This window comes from Cryptomeria japonica, chromosome 10 (genome assembly GCF_030272615.1).
Source record: "Cryptomeria japonica chromosome 10, Sugi_1.0, whole genome shotgun sequence".
NCBI lineage: Eukaryota > Viridiplantae > Streptophyta > Pinopsida > Cupressales > Cupressaceae > Cryptomeria > Cryptomeria japonica.
The window spans coordinates 619,744,250-619,766,829 of NC_081414.1; the positions used below are offsets into that span (position 1 = coordinate 619,744,250).

Here is a 22,580-nt window from a genome sequence, read left to right on the forward strand (position 1 = left end):
TCATAGGCTGGATTTCAATATCAAATTCTTGAATGATGGCGACCCACTTGCCTCTTCTCTCTCCTAGTTCATTATGTGAGTAGGGTTTTTACAGCTGCATCTGGTACAATTGCATAGATTTTGACCCTTGAGAGGTAGTGTCTAAACTTTTTAATGGCTTTGACCAATGCATATGCCTATTTTTCAATATTGGGATATCTGAGTTCCGCATCTTTCAAGGGGGTACTCATGAATGCAATTGGGTTCTCGTCCTTCTCTTCACTCCTCTGGGTGAGAATAGCTGCACAAGTGTATTCAAAGGCGAAGGAATACAGGTAGAAGGGCTTCATGTAATCAGGACTGATCAATACTGGTGCTTCTGCGATTGTTGACTTTATCTCCTCGAATGCTCTCTTGGCCTGTGTCGACCATTCAATTTTCGCGTCTTTCTTCAACATCTCATTCAAGGGACTGACTATCTCGGCAAACCCGGTGATGAATTTTCTGACAAAGTTGATCTTGCCGAAGAATGATTTGAGTTCCTTCTTACTGGCTAGCAAGTTGATGGTTTATATAGCCTTCACTCTTTCAGGATCAATAGAGATTCCCCTTTCTGAAATGACATGTCCTAAAAGCTTTCCTTCCGTTACCCCAAATATGCATTTCTTTGGATTGAGAGAAACACCATATCTTTTGCACCTTTGGAAGACTTTTCTTAAATCATCCACATGATCTTCCTTTTTTCTGGAGAAAACTGTGATATCGTCCATGTATATGATAATGCATTTCCCAATTAGGTCTCTGAAGGCGATATCCATGGCTCTTTGAAATGTGGCCCCGGCATTGATAAGCCCAAAAGGCATCCTTTTGTACGCAAATGTTCCCCACTTGGTAGTGAAAGCAGTCTTCAATCGATCTTTGGGTTCAACCAATACTTGATTATAACCTGAATATCCATCCAAAAAAGACATCATTTGTGACCCGTTGACAGTTTGCAATACTTCATCCAGCGATGGCAGTGGATAATTGTCCTTTTTTGAAGCTCAGTTGAGGTTTTTGAAATCGACACACAATCTGATCTCTCCATTCTTTTTCCTGACGGGAACCAGGTTGGCGACCCACGTTGAATGTCTTACTGGAAAGATGATTTTGGCTGAGAGCAGCTTCTTAACCTCTTGATATATTAAAGGTTCCAGTAAAGGATTGACTGGCCTTTGTCTTTGTCTAAACGGTTTGCTTCCTAGCTTCAAAGGGATTGTATGAGTGATGATTGTAGTATCATAAGTTTTGAGATCCTCATAGCTCCAAGCGATGACATCTGGGAAATCTCTTACATTTTTTAAGATACCATTTCTTTCCAGCGAGGTGCAAGCTTTCCCAATTAATACATTCTTAACTTGACTGCCATCACCGACATTAATCGTGTCACAAGCATCTCCTCCCATGCTATGGCTTTTCATCCCTCTCAATTTGTCGGGATCAAAGATTCTTTCTAACTCCACCATTCCTTTGGGAATAGTGTTTGTTTTCAAATTTAGAACTCCTTCCGCATCCAATTCTGCTCCCTCTACTTCATCTTCATCAATGATTTGGCCTAAGAAGACATCTGTGTTGGTCAAGAAATCTAAGATGTGCTTGTCGTCTTCAAAGACTTGAAAGTTGGTGATGTTATCTGGGACTGAAGGGACTGAGGTCAATTCTTCTGTGAACTTTTTTAATCCCTCCATAGCTAATGGTACCAAAGAGCTAGCGGCTTGTGCAAGGGAATTAGCCACTTGGTTCTGATGTCTGTATATGGACTTGATATTGAAGGCCTCAAAACTTTCAATGAGATCCCAAACTCGATTCCGGTATCTAGTCAGCCTTTTGTCATGGCACACATACTGCCTTCTAATATGCTTTATTACTATTTCTGAATCTCCATATACCTGCAGTATTTTATCTTTCTTTCTGATAGCCAGCAATAATCCATGAATCAATGATTCATATTCAGCCACATTGTTAGTGCAAGGGAACTGTAGCCTATGGGCGGCAAGGTAAGTTTCTCCTGTTGGACTGATTAATTCGAAGCCAGCTCCAGATCCTTGCTTGGATTTAGATCCATCGAACCTTAATGTCCACATTGAATTCTCTTGGCCCTCTGACTCTTGGACCTCTTGGCTTTCCACTAATGTGTCGGATAGAGTTTCATCTTCTGAAGAACTTTCAACTTCTGGGTCTTCAATTTCTTCTACAATCAATGTTTGTGGGACCCTCTTGTATACTTGTTCTAATGCAGTCTGGCACATAGTACAGGATAATTCTGAATGGATGGCATTATGTATCCTACACCAGTTAGGGAGGAGCAAGTCTCGGACAGACGCTAAGTTGCCAAGTTGTACACTTTGCTGTACATTCCTGTGGACAAATTTTCTAAAGTTTTCCAACATTCCATCATCATCCTAATCGGATCCTTGGTCACTTTCCACGACAATTTCTGTGGATTCCATCACCCCTTGTTGACTGTCTTTGCCTTGCAGGTTCTGTATCATCAAGACTTCTATTTTAGGTTTGTATGTCCCTAAATCAGTCTCTAAGAATAGGACTTCATTATCTTCTCCATACTCGGTTATCATAAGTCTCAATCTTGGAGTACTGTCGATTTTGATTTGGTTTGGAACTCCTCTCCAGGGTAGCCACATATGTGCAAAGTCCGTCGACACATATCCATTCAACTTTCGTGACCAATCTCTACTCAGAAGCATCCCATATGTGTCAGGTATATCCACGACTGATATATCTATGAAATTTTGAACTCTCGGGTCTACAGCTAATTGCATGTGGATATTGTTCAGTTCTCCCATGACCGGAACTTCTGTCTTGTCTAATTGAGTAACTTTCCTCCTGGTAGGTGTAGGAGTTATTCCCAGCTTCTGATAGACAGCCAAAGGCATCACGTTACTAGAAGCTCCTGAATCATATAGACAGTTGTGCAATAATTTCCCAAAGATTCTAACTGACAGCAGGAACGAGGCTGGCTCATCTTTCCCTTGGTAAAGGATTGAGGAATCCTCATTGCGTTCTTGATTCTTCACTTCATTGATCTTTGAATTGTCACTCTTTTCTAATGTTTCCTCTTTTGAATTATCTGTATTCTTTAGAGGCTTTCCTTTCTTGATCGCATCTTTCTTAGCCGCAACCCCTTTTTTGGGAAGAATCTGACTTGTAGTGAGGCTTTCTTTGACGGTGGGTTGAGTTTTCTTAACCTCGCCTCTTTTGAGTAACACCTTTCCTTCTAACATATCTTCCTTTTCGGCTGGGAAGGGTACGGTCTAGACCATACATTCGTCTTGTTCAGATTGTTGCTTGCTACTAGTTTCATCTTCGATTACATTGACAGAGGCCTGAACATTGCTGGCCACTTCTTTGGACGTATTCTGAACATTTGGCCTTATTGTGTTTGAATCACTCAGACTGTGAATCACAGTGTCTTTAATTTTTGATACCTTCAGTAATTCATACAGCGGCAGGCTAACTTTAACCTTCTTGAGCTCTTCCAATACCAACATAGCCAGCCTTTTCATCTCATCTCTTGGCGGAGGAGGCACATTCCTTTGACTATAGTCTCGTGTATCTTGTGGATACTCCGGATTATTACTAGCTTGGGGATCTCGAGGAGTAGAGAAATTGTTTGGAGGGATCGATGTTGTCAGAGGTTCTTGATTTCTCTGATTCCTTTGGTATACCCTCGGGCCTACACCTCCTGAGGACTGGTGGAATACTTCTTTTATCCCCTCAACTAAGACGCTGTTATTCAAAGGTAGGAAATAATACTCTGAGTCTTCAACAGGTTCATTTGCTGATGCAGGTAGAAACTGGGAACCAGGAGGTACCATTGGTCCATTAGCCGATTCCGGTGGAAATCATCCATTCTGAGCTTGGTTATTTTCTCCTCTTGGTAAATGTTTGTAGCTTTCTACAACCATGGCTTGATCATACCAGGTGGTCGGGACCATTTCATATCCTGTTGTAGGAGGATTTTCAAGTGGATCATTGCTTCGCATCTCCTACTGGAATATGTCGACTGCAATTTTGAATTCAGGACACTACAACTCAGAATGTTGGTTTGTATTGTGGAGTCTACACCAGCTGGACAAGGCTGCCTCTGCTAGAAACACTTTACTGGTAGGATGATTTTCTTGATTCTGCAAAGTTGATGGGTTGTCTAATGGTGTCACCACATTTTGATTATTAGGGGTTGTATTCCATGTTCTCCTTTGAAAGCCTTGATTATTGTTCCCTTGGTAGTTATTCCTGAAACCTTGGTTATTATTTCCTTGGAAATTTTGATTGTTTGCTAGTTGGCCCTGGTTGATCCTTTGCATACTTTGAAGTTGATTATTCTGGTTTCTCAAATGAGTTACCTCAATTGACAGCTTCTTGACTTGTTCAATCAACTCCTTCATTGCGTCTTTTTCCTCCTGTGTTCTTGAAGTATTTGTTGCATTTTGCAGGTACACAGGTTGTGCTGGTGGGGCTTGTGAAAGTGCAACTCCGGGATGAAGCACCAACTGGTTTGTCGGCTGCATGTTAGGATATGTTGCTTGTGGAATAGGATTCATGACTGGAGTCTGGTTGGTTAATGCCATACTAACTGCTTGTATTTGGTTCGGTGCTACAGTAGGTCCCATATGAAGTAGCGGCCCAGTAATATTCTGTCCCATGTGCTTACTGACCTCAATAGCTTTTGCATATGCTGCGTTTAGATCATTCGGGATAGGATGTGTCCTTACGAACATGGTAGTAAGATGATATAAGGCTCCACAATAGATCTCCCTTGGGTCAGCAATGAGATATGGATGTCATAACATAGTGTAAGCCCTGTGGAACCTGTTATTAAAAGAAGTGATCGGCTCATGTTCTCTCCTTCGAATCTCAACAAATTGTCTATACAGCTCAGCTGGTGTGGTTGGGATACCAAACTTTGCAATAAATGTATCTTTCATTGCATCCCAAGTCCTGATTAACCCTATTGGTAAGTGAATGAACCTGAAGTATGCCTCTTCTCCTAATGAGTAGGGAAAAAGCCTACATGCTACATCTCCATATTCAACTCGCCTGTTACGAAGAAGATCTTCGAACATCTTGATGTGGTCCTCCGTTGTACGATTGAAATCGCTGACATTGAATTTAGGACAGAAATTCTCAGGATTCTTTGGCATATCATGATAAATTGCGAATTCTAATGGTGATGGATTATTGATCATCCATGTAGAGCCGTTGAGTGCATGAACAGGAGGAGGAGGAGGAGGAGCATTGTGATCCATCGTGCTTCCCGAAGGTTGGAAACTTGATTGAGAACTTGATGACCCGACATGGCTTGTTGTTTGAGCGATTGCTTGGATACTTGTGTGAATTGCTGCTTGTACTAGTTCTTAAAGAGATGGAGCTTGTGATGACTCAGGAGTGCCCTCTAATCTCGGTTCAGACTCTCTTGGGCTCTCTTCTCTCTTAGCCCGCTTCGATCTTGAAGTAAACTGAAGTTCAGTTAGATTCTTGGTGCCTGGCGTAGACCTCAATATTCTTTGGTGTTTTTCAGGCGAGAAAGAACCAATACGATCCAGCGTGATGATCTGCTTTACGGAGACTAATGCAGGTTCCTTTGATTGCGAAGTTCTCTGGCGACGGCTCTTTGGCGTTCTTCAGCTCTGTCTGCTTCTTGTTCCAAGATAATTCTAACTCTGGTATACTCAGCTTCACTTCTCCTTAAGTTCCACGCAAGGTCATTCAATCCCGAAATAATGTCTTCTTCAACGTTGCCTATTTCCAAATTAGGTTGCACTACCTCATTCAATCCTTCATGTGGCAACACCATCGTGATATTGCTCATGTTGAAAAAAAAAAATTTTGAATTTTCTAGACAATATTGTTCCTTTTGATAATCAAACTTTCGTACAAGGGCCCTCCTTCTAGCGCCAGTTTTGTTGATGTGTATTTTGTACACAACCAAACACAGAATAAAATACCTAGAGGTATCTTATCCTCTCTTGAATAAAGCCTCCAAATGCTGAAGATGTCGCGAAAAGGATCAATCGGGATGACTTCAGGGTTCTTCGTTGTAGGATCTCTACGTGTGGATAAGCACCAGTGGTCGTTGTATATGATGTTTCTTCAAGGGGCCTTACGTACTTTCAGAGAAAGCTTGTTCATATTACTCTCTTTTCGATTGCAGGAACAGGATTTTCCTAACACTAACAGATTTTCAAAAAATGTCAAAAGGATAAGGGTTTCAAAGAAGGAATGCTAATCTAATCCTAAGAATGACTCAATGAAGGCTAGACTTGGTAAGATTCTACCAATTTCAGTATTGCCAAGAAATTACAAATCTATTGGAATTGATGCGATCTTCTAAGGTGATTCAGTACTTTCAAATCATCAAGGATATAGATACTATCATAGAGATACATATCAATACTTCCAAAAATGATTGAATTTTTAAGCAATTTCAATATTTCCAGTTGACCACACAAGGTGTCCTTACAATCAGTAAGAAGCTAGTGGTTTGGAACGTGAATCTCACCAAAGATCAAGCACAACACTTAGTCCTTCAAACTTAAACTTAAATACTACTTCAACTGAGAGTGATTCAAGAAAATAAACAATCATGAAGATAGCCACAAGTATTGCAATAAAACACCATAACTTCAATATTTTATTGATCTCAAAGCCAAATGGACAACAATTGTTCAAAATTCTTTCTTCACTACTCAAGCTTGCTACACAATTACTTTCTTCTCTCTAAGCTCTCTCCTTTTTTTTTTAACTTCTAACTATCAAAATGAAAATGAGTGAGGGTATATATAGCATCCTCAAATACAATGAATGCCCAGATCGAAAGAAGATCAACGGCTGAGATTTTGACACCTAAACCCTAATCAGGGTTTCTTACAAAAAGGTCCCCATTTAGATAAACATCATTAAATGCAAAGCCAATAATTAATTGGCACAAATATCGAGAAAACATAGACCAATAGGAATTAAGCTGCCACATCATCCTATAACAACTTTTCATATAGAATTTTGTTCCCTTTCCTATGCTCTTTTCTAGCATATTCAATGAATCTGGACACAATTCCCTCAATCTCAGCAATGGGAATCTCAGGAAGATTCTTCATTTGTTCTTCCAAGTGAAGGACTTGATCAAAAGCAGTGAGAAGAGTTGTCTCCCATCCAGGTTCAAGTTCTTTGGTCTTCTCAATCAGGAACATAGTAGTGTACATCTGATCTCGTTGCTTATCTGTGATGATGTTCTCCTCTTTGCAAAAGATAACCTTGACTCTCTCCTCCAACTCTTGGATGTCCACATCTGTCTCAATCTCGATCCGTCTAACAAGAATGGTACACAACACCTCAAACACCTTATCTTGAATTGGATGAATGATACCTTCAACTTGACTGCATCTGGTGTTGATGTCTTCAAAAAGGACCTCTTTCATCTGGAGCAGAGCTGACCACAGTAGGAGATTATGGGTTCCTCCATCCATTATCTTTTCTTGTGCCAAAATCCGTCTTGGTGTTTGTCTTATCACTTGTAAGACAGGAATGATAACATCTCTACTGTGAGTGAATGCAGCTAAGGTTATCATTAGATTATGGATAATCTCAAGGACCTGGATAGCTCGATGAACTGTCTTCATCATTCTTGTTGCAAATTCAACGGCTACCGTGTGGGATTTATCAATCTAAGAGATCATAAGCTGAACCAAGCTCTTTACTCTTTCTGCCTCACCCACTGATTCAAGAGGGAGTGCTTGTAAAGGAGATACTGCTGGATCTTGAGGTCTCAAGGGCTGATTAAGGTGACTAAAATAGTTCCTCCAAGCACTGACCTCCCTCTCAAGCTTCTTATTCTTTTCCATTTCTTCTTTAAGTTTGTCTTTAAGTGCTTCAAATGAATCGGTTGTTTCTTCCATTGCTTGCTCGGAGGTAAGTGGACCAAGATCAAATGTTTCTAAGCCATACTCATCTGCAAGAATCTCACCCTCATATTTGTTCACCACTGGTGTAGCTATTTCCAATTTCCTGGATCCTGTCTCATCTCTAATTACCTTGGACATCTTTGTGGCCTTCTTCTTTTCCATTACCTCTTGAGAATTTCCTATAAGGCTTTCTAAATCAAATACATCTTCTTCCTCTTCAACCACAACTACCCTTGTCAGTCTCTCTTTTAACCAATCTGGAATGGCGGATCTTGTTTCCCTTACTTGTATTTCTTTAAGCAGTGGTCTATCCTCTTGGAAAGGAGATGTCGCTTCATCATCATTCTTCTCCTTGACTGGACTTCTTTTCATGTCGAGAAGATGTGCTTGGTGGGTGATCAGGATTGGTTTTCTGCTTCTTCCTGGAGGGTTCCCTTTTCTCAGGTTTTTCTTTCCTCTTTCAACCTTTGGAATGAGAAGTATTCTCACTCACGCTTGCTTCTCCTTCTTCTGGTCTTGCCTCCAAAGTGAATGTCATTGATACATTCTGCTCTTTCAACTTCTAATGTTGTACATCCACCCATCTGTGAGTGCAGGATAAAACGGGGGCCATCAAGGCTCTCAAGTCTAAAACCTCGGGCTCATTCCAATCTATTTTCACTTCCTTGTCCTCCTTCTCATAACATGACTGGAGGTATCTACCATTATCTTGGGCTTGATCGGCTACTCTATAAACTTTGCATTTCCTGATGAGATCTAAGGGTAGCCGAGAATGCATCTTTCTTTTGACCTCCAAATCACCTGGGAGATTCATCCAAAAGTCCTCCACTTGAAACTCATGCTTGTATTTCTTGCCGACTGTCTCTTCCATGTAACCATGAGGATCAAAATTCTCCCGCAAGGCAAAATATGAGAATGAGTATAAAGATAATTCCTTCTCTGCATCTTCCGAGGCTTGAGTGTTAGGACACGCCTCAACTGAATTCCCTAGTATGATGGGCATGGGAATTCCATTTCCATGCTTGTGTCTGGATGCCTTCGCATAAGCTACCAGCTGTCTAGTCACCTCAAGTAGTACTATCCTGTCTGTTGGATATCTTGGCAACATGTAAGGTGGTGAAGGACACCCGTGAACTCTGATGTATGTGAACTTTTGAAACTGGATGAACCATGCGCCATACTTCTTCACAAGCTCCTGTGCATCCAAAGATAGTCGATTGTGAATCGCACCTTGCAATATCCTGGTAATGTTCATCGTGAAGGTGTCATTGACTAACTTGTAGTCACTTCTAGGCGGATGATGCAGATGAACATAAGAATCACAAACTCTCATTTCTCGGGGTCCTCTTCCGATCACTCCTCTGTGAGGTAGCCCTGCATACTCGAAACTCCTAATTAAGGCATATATAACATATCAGCTCATGTGGAATGATTTGGTGGGTCTTAGCCTTCTCAACTGCACGTCCAGACAATTGCTAATGATTCTAGCCCAATGAAGCATTCCCTTTCCTTGGACTATCATTTGAATGAAGAAGAACATCCACTTTTCGAAGAAGGAGGCTTGAGGAGCCCCTATAACTCAATTGAGCAAAGTTATCAAATCTCTGTATTCCTCCTGGAAGTCGATCCTATGCGGTGTATTGGGAATCTTGTTCAGGGGAGGCCGACTTTTGAGCAACCAATTCTTATTGATGAGATTCAGACAAGTCTCAGGATCATCTTCATAGATCGACCTCGCTCCTTCTAAGCTTTTGTAAATCATATCTTTATGGTCTGGAAGATGAAGAGCTTCGCTTATAGCTTCCTCTGAAAGGTAAGCTAAGATGTTCCCGTCTTTGGTTACGATCGTCCTTGATTGTGAGTCATAGTGGTGAGCACACTCGATCATCAGCTCATGACACTTGACTGCGGGAGGGAAACCTGCCGCCTTGATGATGCCACTCTCGATTATCTTCCTTGCAATAGGTGATGGCTTGCCAATGTAGGGGACCTCTCGAAACTTCTTCACATTGAAGTTTCCTAAGTTGGTGTCTCCGATATTACTCCACTTGGACACGATCCTGGTCTCCAACTTGTCACCCCTCTGATCTTCTTTGATGAGAGCCTACCGACTAGTAGATCCTCCGGCTTTGGGGGTCGCCATTTGATGCCTACACAAAAATTTCAAAATTAGTCTTTAAGCATCATACCTTAAAGTGTAAAAATTAAGACTCTTCAAACGGAAGATTCAAGATATTAATGATAAATCTAGAATTCCTCATTTCTCAATTAATTATGAATGGAATCAAACTTTCAAGACTTAGACCTTTTTCTAAAAAATTGCTATGAAATTAAAACAAGCCTTGAAAAATGATTCCTCATACCTTCCCTTTAGTGCTTAACTATAAAACCTTGGAAAATGATGAAAGAAGACCGGATTTTGCAGGACAAGGGTTAAATTATAGTCTTCCTTTGGATGAATTACGCCTCCATTAGCCTTCAAAAGAGCTTCATCTTCTTTAGCCTCCAACACTTAGCAAAAATTCTCCTCCAATCTGCTGGATTTCGCTCCTCAATTTGCTCCTCAAAATCGCACCTAGAAGGAATGAATGAATGATTTGAAATTTGAAGCAACACTCCCCCTTTATAGAGCGCGCTCACCCTAATCCCTTCAAGGCCGACTTGGCAAATAAGGGGTAAAAATAAATAAAAATTCCTTGAAAAGGTGGCCGACTTGCCTATAAAGGCATAATAATGATTTTTGAGCGCTCATTTTGTATTTTTAATTTTAAAAATTAATTTTAATGCCTCCAAGGTGAATTTTTTAATTATTTTAAGGCCCAAAAATTAATTTATTAAATTGCCAATGCCTTAGTGCGAAATTAATTCAACCTCCCAAATGTCTTGAATTTAAGTAATTTAGTGCAAATTAGGGAATATCAACGTTTGGTCAATGCTTAATGAAACTTCCTAATGATCTCGCCCTGGACCCTCTGGAAGGGTCAAGAGCGATTTTCTCAATTTAGTCCCGAATATCTCATTCCTTGACTCCAAAATCTCCTAGGAGGTGAATTTATACCTAATTAAAGTCTTGCATTTCAGCTTTTGGTATTTCACATGAGGAAATTAGGTGAAAATGTGGATTTCACCCTGGGCCCTCTGGAAGGGTCAGTTGAGATTTTTTTATTCTAGGCCATAATCCACCTTAGCTTGATCATTGAACTCTTCCAAGGCAATCTCCAGGGTCCATTTCCTTGTATCACTGAGTTGGCTCATCAAAATTTTGAAGGAAATAGTGCATTTAAGGGAATTTCGCTCTGGACCCTCTAGAAGGGTCAGGAGCGAAATTCATAATTGGGCTCAAAATTTTCATTTTCTAAAGTTCCAAAACCTCTTCAAGGCATTTCAAATAGGCTCTTTCACTGAACTCCAGGCTTAGTTTCATTCAAATTAGGAGGAAAAAGTGATTTTAGGGTTTTGAAGCAAACAATTACTCATTAATGGTCTTAAAGGTCATTTCTACCTTAGTGCATCCTTGCCTTAGCAAAAACTTAAAAGGAATATGTTGATTTTATAATTTTCGCCCAGGGCCCTCTGGAAGGGTCAGGAGCGAATTTTGAGTTTTAGGCATATTCCTTCATGCTTTTAACTTCAAATCACTTCTAAGGCAAAGAACATCATGCCTCTCTCCCATCCAAATCATCAATAGCAAGATCTTGTCTTAATTTTGCAAGAAAAGAGGAGAACTTGGAAACTTCGCTCTAGACCCTTTGGAAGGGTCAGGAGCGAATTTCCTTCTTGGCTTCAAAATTGTCACTTTTAACAATCCCACTTCACTTCAAGGCAATCCAAACATCGTTTTAAATTTAAACCCATGCCTAGGCTTGGCTTTGCTCAAACTTTGGAGGAAAAGACAGGTTTTAGGATTTTCGCCCTGGACCCTCTAGAAGGGTCAGGAGCGAATTTCCTTTTCTAGGCTTGGTTGCTCCTTCTTGACTATCCCAATTATCTTCAAAGGACAAAAGATACTTCCTCGAATTCATTCAAACCATAAAAAACCAAAAATTGTTTTGACCTTGCAAGAAAAAGGTGATTTTAGGAATTTCGCTCTGGACCCTTTGGAAGGGTCCGGAGCGAAATTCACAATTGGGCTCAATTCTTCCACCTTTTGATAATTTCCTCCAACCTTAACATATTCTCAGGGGCAATTCCTTCTACGTTTCATCTTATCCCTCACTTGGTTTAGCCAAGTTTGATAGCAAAAAGGTGTTTTTTTGAGAAAATTCACTCTGGGCCCTCTGGAAGGGTCAGGAGCGATTTTCACTATTTTGACCCAAAATCCTTCATTTTTTCACCTTGAAGCCTCTTTGCTAAGTATGATTTCACCCTCCACTGTGCTAGGAATAAAGTCTCATGTCCAAGGAAGGCCAAAAAATGTGATTATGAGGAATTTCGCTCTGGACCCTCTGGAAGGGTCAGGAGCGAAATAGCCTTTCCTGGGCAGAATCCTTCATTTTCTTCATCTCCAAACATACCTAAAGGTTTCAACATGCTCTTTCCACCTTTCACCATGCCTTTTATATTCCAATTTGACCAAACTAAGCAAGAAATGTCTCCCATAAAGATTTTCGCCCTAGACCCTCTGGAAGGGTGAGGAGCGAAAATTAGGTTTTAGGCAAAATCCTTCATTCTTTTATGTTGAAACTTCCTCAAGAGGCAAAAGGGAGTTGTCCTTGCTTCATTCATGCCCAAAACTTGACCTTTTTCCTTGCAAGATGAGAGCTATTCAAAATTTCACTCAGGACCCTCTGGAAGGGTCAGGAGCGAATTTGCCTTCCTTGTCCAAAACTCATCATTTTGCATGCTTCCAAATCCTCAAATGTATCAAATGACATCCAATCTTTCCTCCAAGATGCCCTGCACATCACAATTTAGCCAAAGTCAGTGAAAAATAAGCTTAAATAATATTTTCACCCAGGACCCTCTGGAAGGGTCAGGAGCGAATTCCCTCATTCCAGGCTAAATTGCTCAGTTTTTAAGTTTCAAACCATTTCACAAGGCAAGGTCAGATCATTCTCAAGGCCAGGAACCGGATTGCAAGTCAACTCAAGGCAAGAAATTGTGTTTAGAATGAAATTCGCCATGGACCATCTAGAAGGGTCAGGAGCGAAAATCCGCTTTCAAGCATCATCTTGCTCTCCAAAATCAATCAAATCCCTCTCTAGGTAAGAACACATAAATTCATCTTCAAACATGTCAAAACTTAACCAAAATTGTGAAGGAAATCCAGTCTACAAAGATTTTCGCTCTGGACCCTTTGGAAGGGTCAAGGGCGAATTTGACATTTTCAGGCCCTTGATTCATTTCATTCTCCATTTAACCAAATCAACTCCCTTTCTTCACTGACCATGCTTAGCTGACTCAGACTCAGAAACAAAAAGGACCTTACCAAAAAAAAAACTTCCTTCAATCTATACCTGACCTAAGACCTATTCATCCTGCTCCTGACCTAACCAATTTGACACTCCTGAAAGTTTCTGGCAATCTTGAATCTTCAGGCAGACGATTAACAATCTTCCAAAATTTGACTAGACTTTAGCTTGAAAGAAACCCAAAACGAGCTTCCAAGGTTTAGCCCTAATCCAACCAGCCCATACAGACCACTCACTCACTCAAAAAACCTAAAAGCAGAGAGAAAGCAAAAACAAAAAGAAAAAGAGGGGTTCCCCATTCTAATGGGGTGATGTGTGAAATGGTCACAACAGTACCTCAATAGGAAGTGAAGAAAGAGAATTATGTGGGGACTCTGTAGAAAGCGACTGAGGAGCATTATCAGATTGAGTTTCTTCCTCTGAAGCTTCAGGATCAATCACATGAATTTCCAACTATGGCTTCTCCTTGCCTTGAACTATTATTTCCTCCGGAGGAAGCACCATTGCACGGCTGACTCGTAGTTTAATCCTCGTACTAGAAGAGGATGCACCTTCTTTGTTCTCTAGTTGAATTTCAGACTTCCGCCCAAGAGGACTTGTAGAATCATCTTCTTTCCTAGCCTTAATCTTAATGAGCTTGACACCATCATTCTTAAGCCAAATATTGGTATTGGCAAGAACTGACTGAAATCTATCCAAGATAGAAGTGCCTTCCTTATGGGACCAGTGGATAGAAGGAAGTGGAGCCTCATCAACATTCTGATTGACAAACTCAGGATCAAGAACGTTGCCATCATCAATCATACCCTATGGGACGTTCACGAGGTTTACATCCACAATCTGTTCTACAGTGAGTCGGCAGTAATCCATCTTGCGAATCTCCTTTTCGGTACAGAGATCAACCCAAATATCTTCTATCCGATGTACATGGACGAAGGTATTCTTGATCTTCTCCTTCATGCCTCGGTAATCGAAATCAGCTCTACGTTTGAATCTTTTGAGTCTAATTTCCTGCAACTCAGTCTCCATAGCCCTAGCCTTGATTGAAGTCATTAGAGAATATTGACCAATCTTCAATGGGTTGGTGGAAGAAATACCCATGCCAACCTTGTGCTTAACTGACTGATGTGTATGCACAGCCATGATCTGTCTTCCCAATTCCATGAGAATAATCTTATCTGTTGGGTATCGTGGGAGCATGTAAGGCTGCCCGCCATAGCATCCAACTCTTATGTAGGTAAAAGTTGGAAATTGGAGAAACAAACAACCATATTCTTTCACCTTTTGCCATGCTTCATCTAAGACTCTTTTGTTCTTCAAGTTCTTGTCAAATTGACACAAATAATGACCAAAGAAAGCGTCCTGAACCCTTCTGAAATGAGACCTACTTGATCTTAAAGGCAACTGATCATAGTATTCCCAAACCGGTACAAGCATGCAGACACCCTTGGTGGAAAGACCTGGGAAATGTCTAAATGACGCAGCAATATACACAAGATATGAATTCATGTAGAAGGTGAAAGTAGTAGAGACGACTGCAAGTTGTTCATACAAAGCATCGCTGATGATCTCACCCCAACAGATGTGCTGAGACTGCCTTATTAACATAATAAATTGGTACATCCAAGGTTCAAAAACATTGGAATGCTCCAATCCCATCATACGGCTTAGAAGAGTAATAGTATCACCGATCTCATTCTTGAAATCAGATCGGTATAACTTTGCCCATCTGGTAAGCGCAGTGCGAGGTTCATGAATCCATTTGTTGATATGACGCTTACAGTCTTTCTCCATTTTGGCAAAGTATCCAGCTGCACTTTGCTTGGAGATCTCTATATAAATGGTTTCAGAAGGTATTTTGAAAACCCTCTCTATAGCTTCTGCATCCAGGCGAATGATCACTTCTCCATCGTCATTTTTAATAACTCGTGTCTCTTTCTCAAAATGATGAGCACATGCTAGAATAAATTCCGGTTCTAGGGCAGCAACTGGAAAGGATGCAACATGATGGATATGGCTGTCCAGCAACCATTGCATATCCCCCTCCTTCGGATCTTCAATCCTTTGTATGAATTCGGACATGTCAACATGCCCTATCTCAGTATCCTTGATATGATCAAGGGAGGAGGAAACCTGTGACTGCGGAACTTCATTTTGGTATTTATCATACCTATATTTCATCTTTTTTGGAGTGGGAGATGATGAAGATGATAAGTACGGATAAGGGAATTGGAAGCGGATAGGTAAAAACGAATTTCAGGAAGATCACTTCAAACTTTGTCATGCCAAAATGGGAAGAACTTTCAACCTGCAATCTGGATTTCAAAACCCGAAATTGGGAAGAACTTGATTTTTTCGTCATTGAAACTTGATTTTTGGACTAAAGAAGGTTAAGTCTTTGTCCAAAAAAGGGAAGAACACATTTTGAGGTAGAACTTTTCACACTTGCAAATTTCTTTGCAAATTAGGAAGATTGCAAATTGGGAAGAACACATTGGGAAGAACACATCTTTCTTGTTTTGAAACTTGATCTTTTGGATCAAAGAAGGTTAAGTCTTTGTCCAAAAAGGGAAGAACACAAATTTTCCTCTTACTTGCAATCAGGTTTTTAAAACCCGAATGCAAGTAAAGAAGGAGAATTGCAAAGGGGAAGAACAACTTTACTTTACAAATTTCTTTGTAAAATGGGGAATTTCCTCTCATAAACCCAATATGAACATGAACAAAACTAAAACTAAACAAGAAAATGCAAGGAAAGAAATAAGAAAGAAATACAAAAAATAAAAATTACCTTGCAAGGTTGAGAAGAAATCCAAACTTGGAGAATCAACCCAACATGGAAGATGATGCCCTTTAAATAGAATTTACACAAAGGAAGAAACTTAGCCACGCATGGTGACCAAAGAAAAACCGATTTGCTATAAAAATGCCATGAAAAATGCCAAGGAAGTAGTTCGAAACTGATTTGATTCATCATTAAGTACAAGACGAAGCAAAAACGATTTAGGATTGAAAGCATACCTTAAATGAGAAAGGTGCGAAATCTTGCAAAAAAAGTGACTGGTTTTTACGGCCTTTTTGGCAAATCCGAAACCAAAAATGCGCATAAAATAGCTTGAATGAAGTTTAGAATCCAGCGTTTCTATTGAAGAGCCAAAAACGCCTTAAAAAAAGGTGGATTCCAACCCTTAAACCATAACCAAACGCATAAATGCGTGACTCAAACAAAAACGCTTCAAGAGGACAAATGGCGAAGAACGAATTGGATAAATGCGTAGAAAAAGGGTTTGAATCCTTCAAAGTTGCAGCAAATCTACACTTGGAAGGAATCCCTATATTTCCTCCAAAAACTTCAAACCCAAATCAGCTTGCAAAGGCATGGAAGAAATTTCGGGTTTTAGGAACAAAACAACAAGTTTTCAAAATGTTCATATTTTTGCCTCCAAGGCAAATTTCGGGTTTTAGAAAAGGAATTACAAGTAAAATTACTTGTAATAGGGAAACAGAATTCCCTTTACAAGTGATTTCACTTAAAACATGTAAAGGGGTTTTAAAATCCCATTTACAAGTTTTATTTTAACTTTATAAAAATAACTTTAAGTTACAAAGACATGCAAAGGGGTTTTAAAATCCCATTTACAAGTTTTATTTTAACTTAAAGTCAAACTACTTGTAATGGGGGTTTTAAAACCCCCATTACAAGTTTTTATAAAAACTTGTGCTTAGAGAAAAATTCCCCTACAAGCCTAAAAGCTTCAAGGGGGTTTTGAAAAACAAATTACCAGTTACTAGTAATCATTGAAAAATTCCCCTACATTGAAGCAAAAACATAGCAAACGGACTTGAAACGCGACGAAATTCGAAACGTAGCTTGGGGATGGGTCAACGATCAATCCAGTCCAAGGATGAGGCGAATTTATGCCTCGGGAAGCGTTCCATAGAGTAAAATTTTTCATTTTTTAACAAAAATTTCTATGTGATAGTCCAATTTTTGAAATCAAAATTGACGACAACAGTTTCTTTGCGTAGTTCCTCGGAACTCCAGAACCCCAAGGTTCTTAAGTTCCCTTCCCTTGCCTTTCCCAAAACCCCAAGGTTCTGAGCTTCCCTCCTCCCCCTTCTTCCTTCTTCTCTTCGGAACTCCGAAACCCCGCAGTTCTGAAGTTCTTCCCTTGTCTTCCTCACTTTGGGAGTCCGAGCTTCCGAAGTGTCCTAGCGACACTTCTGGATGGCGTGATCGACACTCAAGGCTTTTAATGCTACGACAACTTGGTGACTTGTACACTTTCTTTTGTGGAGTTACAAGCATGCATTAAGTGTTTTTGGCAGGATTTCCATCAAGGAAGGTACGGGGCCATGCTTGGTGACTTATGTCATGACTGACTTTGGAAGGTTAGTCAATCCACCTTCCTTAGAATTGCCTTTTGAGGTATGGCTAGGTTGCTTGCACGTACAAGCCAAGTGCATGCACTTCCCTACACTTCCAAACTGACATGCAGGGGTCATGATCACCATTGTAACCCATTTCTCTATATAAGGTTGTTAAGCCTCATTGTAAAGGGTTCTCTCCTTCCTGGCTTGAGCTTTCTTATGCTCTTCTCTTCTCTTGAAGACTTGTAATATTTTTTGCTTTTCTGCAACTGTAAGTTTGGCCTTTGGCCTTTGAATAAATTGAAGCTACCATTCTTGCCTTACTTTAACTTATGCATGTTGCGTATGAGTTCTTACCTCCATTATAAGTGTATGTTTGTGGTTTTCTTTCACATGTATGTTGTGTTAGCTTGTTTTCTGAGTGTGACTTGTGGGAATCCTTCTCCCCTCTTGACACTTAGCAAATTCTAACCTCCACACACGTATTGGGATCATTCAAACAATTGAAGTTTGTGCATCTCTTGGGCAGTTCAATTGATTCCTTGTGTCATTTCGGATGGGGAGAGGAACAATCTCTTCTTGGTGCATCACCTCCTTCTATTTCCAGCATTCTCTCTTCCCTTTAACTGTGCAAGTTGTTTAGGTGGGCTTAGGAATTAGTTTTAGAGTGTTGAGTTGGTTCAACACCTGCACCTATTTGAAGAAGGAAGCCGGCCTTCTCCGGAGATTCAACCCCTTGCGCAAGGACCCACACTTTGGGGTTGTTTCCATGTTTCACAAGGTTGTTGAGTTGATGGCTTAGCAGGGGTGCAAGCTTTTGTGATAACAGTTTCCATGACATCCTGAGACTTGGGTGCATATGGTGCTTGGATGAGGAATTTTAAACACAAGGATGAATCCTCCTTACCTTGGGATTTGCACCAAATCCCAAGGTAGCCTTCCTGGCGTATTTGGAGGGGGAAGGAGGAATTTTAGGTTTGAGGATGGTTCCTCCTTGTCTTAGGATTTGCGCCCAAAGAGACATTCCTAGTGCATCTAGATTTGGAGGAGGATTTTTTAGTTGAGAATAATTCCTCCTTGTCTCGGGATTTGCACCCAAGGAGACATTCCGAGCGCATCAAGGGGTTGGAGGACGATATTTTAGTTGAGGATAATTACTCCTCTTGGGATTTGCGCCCAAGGAGACATTCCTAGCACATCTACGGGTTGGAGGAGGATTTTTCAGTTGATAATTCCTCCTTGTCTTGGGATTTGTGCACAAGGAAAGTTCTTTGATCTGCTCAGGCCTTGAAGGAAGATTTCCAAACTTAGCCAAAATTCGATCATCTACTGCTTCATTTGTTTTTCCAGATTTGGAACTGGATGCCTTGGTTCTTTCTACAATCAGTGCTCCCATGTTGCCAAGGATAGACTTTCCAAAAATAGACTTATAAAAATACTAAGTTCTTCCAAACACAAAATTATGGCAAACATGGGCACAGTAAAACTTACTAAAAATAGTAAAATTTGTACAAACTCAAAATTAGGCCAATCGGGGCCATAGTAAAACTTACTAAAAATAGTAAGTTCAAGAAAAACACTCAAATTTCACTATGCTCAAGATCATTGACTTCCTTTCTAAGTCTACAGAATAGAAACCCTAAAATAGACAATGCTCACTTCCAGACCTAGCACAAAATCATCAACACTTACCCAAACACTAGAAACTTGAGGAAATTATTGCCAGACTACCCAAAAAACTCACAAACAAAAGACCAAGACGACAAAAATGTAGGGGGTCCCCATTTGGAATGGGGTTGTGTGAAAAGGTCACAACACTTAACTTCTACATAAGTGGTATCATTGTAATCACTCACCATTGAATAAGTGGAAGAATTGTTAATGTTTACTTTTATTAACAAGCTTTCTTTCATTTTCAGTATTGTATAAGCTTTCCCACAAAATAAGTGCAAGTATCTTTGTAATTCCCATTGAATAAGTGAAAGTGTCAATAATTCTCAGGAAATAAATAAATGGTTACTTCTTTCAATTTTTGCATATGCACCCTACTAAATAAGTGATTTTGGTTGGCTTGTCACCTCGTACTTTCCTTTCAGTTGTTGCATTTCAGTTAATTGTAATCATGAACACCATACGCTCTCACCTTGACCACACAGTGATCTAGGTGATCAGAAAGTGGAAGGAAAGTTGATTTCTATCTCATTTCTAATTGCAATAATTTCAAAAAAAATATAGGGTGATTATTACAGTGGTATTAGAGTTGGCGATCTTGCCAACCTGTTCATTATGCTTTCTAGAGTTGATAAACTTAAGAAATGCTACACAATTGAATTATAGTGGTTTCCAACCCTTTGATTATGCTTTTTAGAGTCGATAAACTTAAAAAATGCTCACACAATTGAATTATAGTGGTAGTTGTAACTTGGAAGGAGACCACTAAAAATGCATCTAAGAAAAACAAAAACACTTTCGAAGTCTAAAGTTGATGCTTTATCACTACAAGCATCTGGACACCAAAATAGCTGAGTATGAAACTCTTTTCTCCTTCAGACAACTAAAGAGAATAAACCCTTTTGCACTATTGTTGATTACAACAACTAAACATGCAAACTAATTGTATAACTATAAGGAAAACAAAATCCACCACTTGAATATAAGCAAACAATCATTGTTCTTACCAATAAACCTTCCTTGAGTAGCAACTGCTTTGCCATGTCCACAGCTTCATCAGCAGAAACCTGCATGCAATGCAACAGTACAATTAAATTCTATGAATTCAAGACCTTTTTCCTTTCAATTGGCATTTACAGTAGCATTTTCTCAGTCACCTGTGGACGGGAATGTCATACATATAATGCATGCATGCACACATATAAAAGGGAATTAAATAAATATATCTGCAGCATGATTTAAACTGGAGAATTTCTCTAAATGAGAACACAAACGCACTATAAAAAGAGCACTTCATCTATCTAGAGAGACCCTTACATCACACATTCCAATGGAATAAACTCACTTTCCAAAACACAAGCTTTTCTTTTCAACTGAAAAAGACAAGGAATATACTCACTCTTCATTCTCTGCCATCTCCTGCCTCTTCCTCCCTAAAATTGACATTGACCTTATTGATATTGATTTGATTTCTTTAGGGATGATCATATTTCAAAAAGAAAACATGTAGCAGCTGGGTTTAGTAAGACATACAATAAATATCACCACCAAATACAAACTGCTCTAGAAAATGGATCACCACTGCCTTGAAATGTGCAGAGCAGGAGCAATCTGAGATTCTTAAAAATCTTCATATGTCAAAGACATTGAAAATGCGCAGAATCATGCTTCAATAACAACTACATACCCAGGCATCTTTGTAGCACTTCTCCAGCGTAGCCACTCCTTGCCTAACCATTGTTTGCACAATAACTTCTTACCCAGCAACTGCAGAAGTGTAATCTCCCTTTTTCCATCATTCTTGGGGAGCATCGGTATTATCAAAACAATTTCCTGACAAAGGCTAAATGTTCTATGATTCAAGATAAATACAATGGATTTTTCTTAGTACAGATCCAACTTTTAGGAACCAACTTTCCTACGACCTTGGCATGTTGGATAGAAGTAATTAAACAAATAATTTGAGTTGTCTTAAGGTGACTGTATATTATAAAGGCGTCTTACATTTATTTATTTATTTATTTAAAAGAAAGGTGGCCTAGGTCATGAAATGTTTCTAAAAGAGGGCCTAAAAGTATTAGCATTAGGCAAGGGTTACAAGTGACTTAAAGGTTATTATTTAAAAGTGACATTGAAAACGAGAATTCAATTGATAGTTTTCGAAAAAGTCACCTTATTTTATTAAGGGAGTGTTGTTTCCAGATAGCAATATTTTCGGGAAAAAAAAAAAATGCAAAAAAGTGCTGTTTTGAAAAAGTTAACAACTAAGCGCTTTTTCAAAAAAGTTGAAAAAAAACTAGTATTTTTTCATAAAAAGGAAAAAAATGCTTTATTCAGAAAAGCAACAATTTTTTTTTTCCTAAAATAGCTCTAAAAAGGTTATAAAAGGAGGTTGGATTTTGAGAAGAAGGCTTACTAAATTATTTGACATTTTCATTTTCTCTGAGAAAGAACTTGAGTTCATATGTCTTGATGATGCTAACCCTCTTGGAATACCAATTTTAGGTCTGAAAACCCTTCTAATTGGATATGGTGATTTCACCTTGAGATCACATTGATGTTGCAAGCTGAGTTTTCTCTATATGTCTAGTAAAATGGACGTATTTCATGTTTCTTGAGGAAGTTATGATTCCTAAATGTTACTACTGCAATTTTGATGAAGATTATAACATGTTCTAGGAGGATGTTGAAGTTTTCCTGGACTGTAGCTGTTGTACAAGCAGCATTATCTCTGTTGCAGACCTACAGAAGTATATCATGTGTTATTAGTCTGATCTACATCGATTCTGTGGAGGATAACAATTTTTTCAACAGTATTCCGGTTTGGTTGTGTTGGTGTGCACCCGGGTAGTGGTTGCCGTTGTGTGGTTGGCATCTCTAGTGTGTTATCAAACTATTTTAGCCTGATTTTTGTGACAGCAGTGTTCTGATTGGCATATATTATTCAGCATAACATAGTTCCATCAACTATTGTGAGCTTATATTCCCTTGTTATATGGTTTATGAACAAATTTATTGTGTTGCAGTAGTGTTTATTTATGATCAGACCTGATCTTATAGTTGATTACAACAGTTTCTTATCTTTGTCATATGCATTTCCTAACTACTTTATAGACTTTAGATCGTAATGCCACGAAAGGGTTATCATTTGCATACATTTCAGTTAGTAAGATTGGTTGCCTTACCACCA

At 39.4% G+C, this 22,580-nt stretch overlaps 1 protein-coding gene across 2 annotated transcripts in view; it reads right to left on the bottom strand.

Moving 5' to 3' along the window:
* Positions 1-22,580, bottom strand: part of LOC131029981 (cysteine synthase, chloroplastic/chromoplastic) — a 219,795-nt gene that overhangs the window by 128,809 nt on the left and 68,406 nt on the right. For both annotated transcript variants that reach the window (XM_057960665.2, XM_059213320.1), the window contains one exon: positions 20,398-20,457. In XM_057960665.2, the coding sequence (XP_057816648.1) occupies positions 20,398-20,457 (60 nt within the window). The remainder of the gene's footprint in view (positions 1-20,397; positions 20,458-22,580) is intronic.